The 7,500-nt window shown below is 37.9% G+C and overlaps 1 protein-coding gene across 1 annotated transcript in view; it reads left to right on the top strand.

Moving 5' to 3' along the window:
* Positions 1-7,183, top strand: part of LOC138865802 (uncharacterized) — an 8,890-nt gene extending 1,707 nt beyond the window's left edge. The window contains exons 2-4 of the mRNA XM_070137131.1: positions 3,006-3,241; positions 6,449-6,734; positions 7,097-7,183. Coding sequence (XP_069993232.1) covers positions 3,006-3,241; positions 6,449-6,734; positions 7,097-7,183 — 609 coding nt within the window. The remainder of the gene's footprint in view (positions 1-3,005; positions 3,242-6,448; positions 6,735-7,096) is intronic.
* The last annotated feature ends 317 nt before the right edge of the window (positions 7,184-7,500 follow it).

Here is a 7,500-nt window from a genome sequence, read left to right as displayed (position 1 = left end):
ATCGTTATTATTATTGTTATTGTTATTATTAATGTTATTATTATTATTGTTATTGTTATTATCATTATTATCATTATTATCACTATTATCATCATCATCATCATCATTATTATTATTATTTTCATTATTGTTATTATTGTTTTATAATCATTGCCATTGCTATGACTTTTATTTTCATAAATATTTTTATTGTTATTTTTTATTTTCATCAGTATCATCAGTATTATAGCTATCATCATTAATATTATTGTTATTAACATTCCTAATATCATAATCATTGTTATCATAATTATGATTATCCTTATCATCATTATCATTATCCTTCTTATCATTATTGTTACCATTATGATTATTATCATTATCGTTGTTACTACCATCAATATTATTATTACCGTGATCATTATCACTATTACTATTACTGTTATTGTTGTTGTTGTCATTGTTAATAATATCATTATCGTCAATATCATAATTATCACCATTATTATCATTATAATTAGTATCATTATTATCATCATCATTGATATTATTATCATCATTATTATCATTGTCATCTTTATTATCATTATCATTATTCTTATCATTGCTGTTATTATCATTATTATCATTATTATTATCATTATCATTATTACTATTAGTATTACCATTATCATTATCGTCATTATTATCATTGTCATCATTATGATAATTATCATCGTTATTGTTACCGCTATCATTATTACTATTATCATTATCATTGTCACTATCATCCTCATCATTATCATTAGTGTCATTAGCGTGACCACCGTCAACAGAACCAACTTTTTTTTCGCTTTCGAAAGGTCTGAAATAAAGCTGGTCTGTTGAGAAGACCTTCCATGGCAACGCATTTTGATTCAAAACGACGCTAGAGAAGAATGAAAATTAATATATAGTCTTCTGTTTCTTCTTCGTTGCCGTTTTCTTGTTCTTTTTTGTTTTGTTTTATCTGTTTCTTCTTCGTTGTGGTTTTCTTCTTCTTTTTTGTTTTGTTTATTTTGTTTTTTGCTTGATTTATGTGTTAAAAGATCGTATGGCCTTTCAGAAGACACAGAAAATCATAAAAAGATATAACAATCTCTAGAAAATGAAAATACTTATTTGGTATAAATTAGTACAGAATTTTTATCTAAAGAAAACATCTTTTAAACTTGATGAGATGAATCTTGTCGCTCAACTAATTATCATATCACTTTATTTTCTTTTCTTTTTTTAATATGATTAATCTTTCTTTTTGGTGATTCAGAACACGAATGTATCTAAAAGAAATCCCATCACGATGTTGCAACACGTTAAATGCTTATTAATCTATCTCTACACATCTAAATTTCCTTTCCTACGTGAAGTGGCATTGGAAAACCACGTCGAGCCTTCAAATTTAACCTTCGGATATAAATTCCACCGCAATACTTTCGAAAAAAGGAAAAAAAGACAACCTCTGTTAACGCAATCACAGAGATGTTGTCGCATAGATCGCCGTGACGCGTTTTTTTAAGGAGATGAATCCGCGAGCCATATGAATCCAGCGATCTTGAATCCGAGATCGTGTCTGATTGCTGGTGTAACCGTCCAAAAATGCGCGTTTTCTTCTTTCAGTCTTTCTTTATGTCATCTTTTTTTCTTTTATCTTCATCTTTTTTTTTTATGGGGAGGATTTTTAGAAGCGATAATTCTTTAGAGGTCATTGTCTCGGTGACGTCACGACGCGTTGAAAATAACGATGGTTTGTTTACATAACAGCAACGGTGAAGACAATGGCCTTCGCCTAACATACACAAATACGCTGAACGAGTGTAATATAAACAAAGGAATTAAGAATTTAAGACATGAATATCATCAAAAAGGCTAACTCCATAAGACGAATGAAAAAAATAGCACAAGCTGGGTTTCCTTTTTTTTCTTTTTACTTTTTTTTTTTACTTTTTTCCGTGGTGGGGAGGAGGGAGGAATAAGGGATGGGGGAAGGAGGTTGGAGAGGAGGATGAACCGTTAGCTGGAGTAATCACAGTCACAGGTCAATTGCGCCCCACACTCCCACGCCCGCCCTCACCTCATTCCCCACACTCTCACACCCACCCTCACCTCACTCCCCACACTCCCACGCCCACCCTCAACTCACTCCCCACACTCCCACGCCCACCCTCAACTCACTCCCCACACTCCCACACCCACCCTCAACCCACTCCCCACACTCCCACGCCCACCCTCAACTCATTCCCCACCTCATTCCTCTCTCACACCACACTCTATCTCTCGCTCATACACCCTTCAGATCTTCCCCACACTCTTAATAACGGCCCCACATCTTCCACATGAGGTTTCCTTCCACCCCACACATCCCTAACCTTAACTCTCTCCACACGCCACACCCTGAAAGCTCTGGCCACGCCCACACATCCTCCCACCCGCTATCACACCCACAGCGCCTGTCCGGGCCTCATCTACCTCCCTCCCGATCGTCGAATCTCATTTCCTCTCCCCTTTCTCTGCCTCACCGTCCCGAACCTTCTCCTTCTCCACACCCTATCCATCACACCCTCAAACATCCCCCCACACCCAACCTTAATTTTCCCTCCACACCCACTCTTCTCCACACAACCCCCTTCCCCCCCACTCCCCCACACACCGCTAAACCTCTCCTCGCAACCCACGTGCACACCCTTCCCCACGCCCCCATACGATGCCCCTCCCTACACGCCACGCCCGCACCCTTTCCACACCCTAGCCACCCACCCATAAACCTCTCCCCGCCCCCGCACGCCCCTTTAAGCCCCAAAGGACAAAAGGGGAAAGAGAGAAAGAGGGCGCAGTCCCCGGGCGGCAGAGCGAGCCAGCCAAAGGGTTAAGCGCAGGGCACATGTTGGCGATCTAATTGCCTCTGCTTCGCCCAAAGCGACCGGACGAGGCCTGGCGAGGCTCGGGCTTGCTCTGAAGCGGCGTCGTGACACCCCGTGACCTCCCATGACCTCCCGTGTCCCTATATTCAGAGGTACCGAGACCCCAAGACAAGATCTATAGAATCACATGACCCCAAGACCCCGAGACCCAAAGAGTCCCAAGAGCATGACCCCAAGATGCCAGCGCAAGACAAGACCCCACGACAAGACCATGAGACAAAGTCTGAGACAAAACAGCCCCAAGGCAAGACCAAAGGACAAGACCCAAAGACCAGAGACGCCCAAAGAGAACCTCTTGCCGTGACACCAAACCCCCTGACCTTAAGGTAAGACCCAACGCAAAGATTCAATGCACAAGGACGAGGTCTCGAGTCCGTGAGAGTCCAGCACCCAGGACTTGAAAACAAGACCAAATAGGCTTCACGTTTTCAATTTTGAACAAGTGTCGTAGAGATTTGCCGCCGGTGTTTGAAGGAGAGGGAGACAGAAACAGAGAGGGGAGAGAGAAAGAGAGAGAGAGAGAGAGACAAAAGAGAGAGAGCAACCAAGAGGAAGCGAGTAAAAGATAAACTGAAAGCGAGACAGACACAGACAGACAGAGGAAGCGAGTAAAAGATAGATAGATAGAGAGAGAGAGAGAGAGAGAGAGAGAGAGAGAGAGAGAGAGAGAGAGAGAGAGAGAGAGAGAGCAACCGAAATGAAGCAGAATAGACAGAAAGAGCGAGAGGGAGACGTGCATTCAGCAGGACACAGACATCTGCTCCCCACGTGGACAAACACAGCTCGGTGATCGGCGAAAGAGGAGGAAGGAGGACGCAGATAAGACGATGAGGATGGAAGGTACAGGAAGGAAGAGGGAAGAGGGAAAGTTACCCTGATAAAAGGGCTGGAAACGAACTTTTTTTCTCTTTTATTGCTTTTCAATTCTTTTCTCTTCGCTTTTGTTTATGTTTTTTTCCTTCGTTTTTTTCGTTTTCCGTATTTGTTTTCTTTCCTTGTTTTCTTTTTTCACATTTTTTCCGCATTTGTTTTTTTTTCTTATTTTCATTTTTTTCCATTCTTTTCCTCTCAATGTTTCTTTCTTTCCCTCTTTCTTTTATTTTTTTTTAAAGAACATTCTTTGTAATTAACATGTGAGTAATACCGATACTAACAAATTACAACAATAATAATGATTTTGATTATAAAAAAACATAGGGATTATAATTAGAATATCAGTGATGGTGTTGCCGACATCAGACCGGCAGAACAATAACAAAATCAAAAGTTATGATGAATAGAATCAGATTAGCAAAGTTATCAGAAGTGACAAGGCAAATTAGGAAGAAGAAAGTAAATAGACATCTTGATGGCAATAATAGTGATGATAATGGAAATAATGACACCAATTGTAACGATGATACAATATTATTAATCATAATGATAATATTAATAATAATGATAATGGTAAAACGAATAATAAGAATGACGATAATGGTGATGATGATAAAATAATAATAATAATAATAACAATAATAGTAATAATAATAATAATAATAATGACAATAATAATAATAATTATTATTATTATTATTATTATTATTATTATTATTATTATTATTATTATTATTATCATTATTATTATTATGATAATAAGGATAATGACAATAATCATAAATTATATAATAATAAAGACAATAATAATAACACTAATAATAATAATAACAATAATGATAATAACAATCATAATAATGATAAGAAGAAGAATGATAATGATGATTATAATAACAATAACAATGATAACAATGAGGAGGATAATAATGATGATGATAATTATGATAATGACGCTAATGATAATAATAAAACGAATAATAATGATCACAGTAATAATGATAATTATTATACTAACAATAATAGTAACAATAGTAATAAAAATGATGATGATAAATATGTTAACAATATTAATGCTAATGATAATAATACAATGATGATAATAAAGCTAATGATAACGATGATAACGATAATGATAAGAAGGAGAATAGTAATAATAGCAAGGATGATTATAATAATCATAATGATAATAATAATGATAATAATAATAATAATGATAATAATACTATACTCGCAACAATAATGTTGGCATTTACAGTGCTATTAGGGGTAATTAAAAATATAATTACCTTTATAATGAGCTGAACATGATTTGAATGATCTTTAAGAAATTGAGGAGTGTAAAGGAAAGGAAAAATAAGATTTTGAATAGAAAAAAGAGAAAAAAGACAAACGGAAAGAACGAATGTGGAAAATAGCAAAATGTGGATAAGGAGTGCTTGACTCATTAGATACAATGAGATAATTTGATAATAACACAATTTGAAAATAGGTAAAGGAGCAATCAGATTATCATAGTTGAAAGAGAGAAAGAGAGAAATGGCTAAAGATAAGGTTTATGGAAGACAAATGCGGATTAGAATTCAGCAGTGGAAAAGACACTTTAAAAGGAAACACAAATGGAAGTAGTAAAAGATGAAAAAGAAATGACTATGTGGCTGATAAAAGATAATAGAATACAAAAAAGATAACTGACAGATATGTAAAGAAATAGATGCACAGGCAAATATATAAATATTCATATGAATAGATATTTAAATAAATATAGATATATATACAAATATAGATGAATGATAAATAAATCATATAAGAAATGTCTTCAGGCTTGTCATATACAGTAGGAAATGAAAAACAGTGAAAACAGATGAGAGGTAAATAAACAAGCTAAACAGTGAGTGAAAAGACAGTCGAAATAAACTGAATTGATAACCGAAATTAAACAGTCAACTGAGCAACTGAATAGGTTTAGATGTAGGTGGAGGATGGGAGGGAATGTACAGGAAAACGGGCGTGAAAAAATATATATTTCATGAAAAAAATATATGATCTAAAATAATAGGAATTTGATCTATTGTTGGAAAATAAGAATTATATATATATATATATGTGTGTGTGTGTGTGTGTGTGTGTGTGTGTGTGTGTGTGTGTGTGTGTGTGTGTGTGTGTGTGTGTGTGTGTGTGTGTGTGTGTGTGTGTGTGTGCGTGCGAAAATACAGCCAAAACAGAAACTCAAGTTCCTCATCAGACATTGCAATAACCAAAATAGATATACAAATAGATAATTGCTATATGGTTGGCGATGATGGTGATGACGGCAATAATGGCAATAGTAATTTTGATTAATAGACAAATGGTAGTGCTAATTATGATAATGATAATGGAAATAGTAACATTATCATTAATAACAAATGTAAATGTATATCATGGCATTGATAATATTGTTAACAGTTCTTCTCTTTATTCTTAATACTTATGGTTTTCGAGTGTGTGTCTTAACATCTTTATCAATGTTGTAGTTAACATTTATCATTATTGCAAGCATCGTTATCAATATTATCACTATTCCCATCATCACCCCTGTCACTACCTTCCGTCTGCTTATCAAAATCACTGTCATCCTCACCAGCCCCGCCCTCGCCCCCGCCCACACAACCCTTCCCCAGACGCACGATAACCACCAGCCCCGCCCTCGCCCCCGCCCACACAACCCTTCCCCAGACGCACGATAACCACCAGCCACGCCCTCGCCCTCGCCCCCGCCCTCGCCACCGCCCATACAACCCTTCCCCAAACGCACAACAGCCACCAGCCACGCCCACGCCCTCGCCCCCGCCCATACTTCCCGCCGAAAGACTTCCCGCCCAAGGACGCATCACGGAAGGGGCAAAGTGGGCCAGCTCGCGAGGACGACGACCTCAGGAGGGAAATCGGGCGGCGTCACGTGACGGGGTGGGCGGGGGAAGCGGGCGCGGGCGGGAGAAGCGGGCGCGGGCGGGGAGGCGCTAAGGAGATGGGACTCTTGGGCGGGTTGTGGTGGTTATAGGGCGGTTGTTCGGGTTGTGGCGACGGGGAGGACGTGGGGATGACAATGACAGGAAGAAGAGGATTTTGGTCATAGTAATTTTAATTGCGGTGATGATAGTCTACAAGATAGAAGAAGATAGAGGAAGATAGAGGATAGAGGAAGATAGGGATATTGTTAATGGTAAAGCTAACTTACAACCACAAGAAAGCAAAGAATATGGACGAGAGCGAATAGCTTGGCATCATAGATTCGTTCTTAATTCTTACTAATTCTTACTCTTTTCTAGATTTGTCTCAGTGAACACTATTCACCTCTAAAACGGTGTAAAACTCCCACGGATCCTAATACTCCCCCACCCACAATGTATGACTGAGGTGGAAATAGAGATTGAGAGGCAAAAGCAGGAAGAGAGAGAGAGAGGGGGAGAGGGAGGGAGGGAGAGAGAGAGAGAGAAAGGGAGAGGGAGGGAGAGAGAGAGAAAGAGAGAGAGAGAGAGAGAGAGAGAGAGAGAGAGAGAGAGAGAGAGAGAGAGAGAGAATAATTATTATTATGGTTGTTATTACCATTCTGATAATAAGAGAACAGTAATCAGATGGAAAGGTGATTTTGATAGTAAAATATTAATGATAAAGACACATACTAAACAGTCGATATTAAATGTAGCGATGGCGAGTACAATAATAATTAGGA

The sequence above is a fragment of the Penaeus vannamei genome, chromosome 22, assembly GCF_042767895.1.
Source record: "Penaeus vannamei isolate JL-2024 chromosome 22, ASM4276789v1, whole genome shotgun sequence".
NCBI classification, from domain to species: domain Eukaryota; kingdom Metazoa; phylum Arthropoda; class Malacostraca; order Decapoda; family Penaeidae; genus Penaeus; species Penaeus vannamei.
The sequence above is the reverse complement of the archived record's forward strand: the minus strand, read 5'-3'. Positions and strand labels throughout refer to the sequence as shown.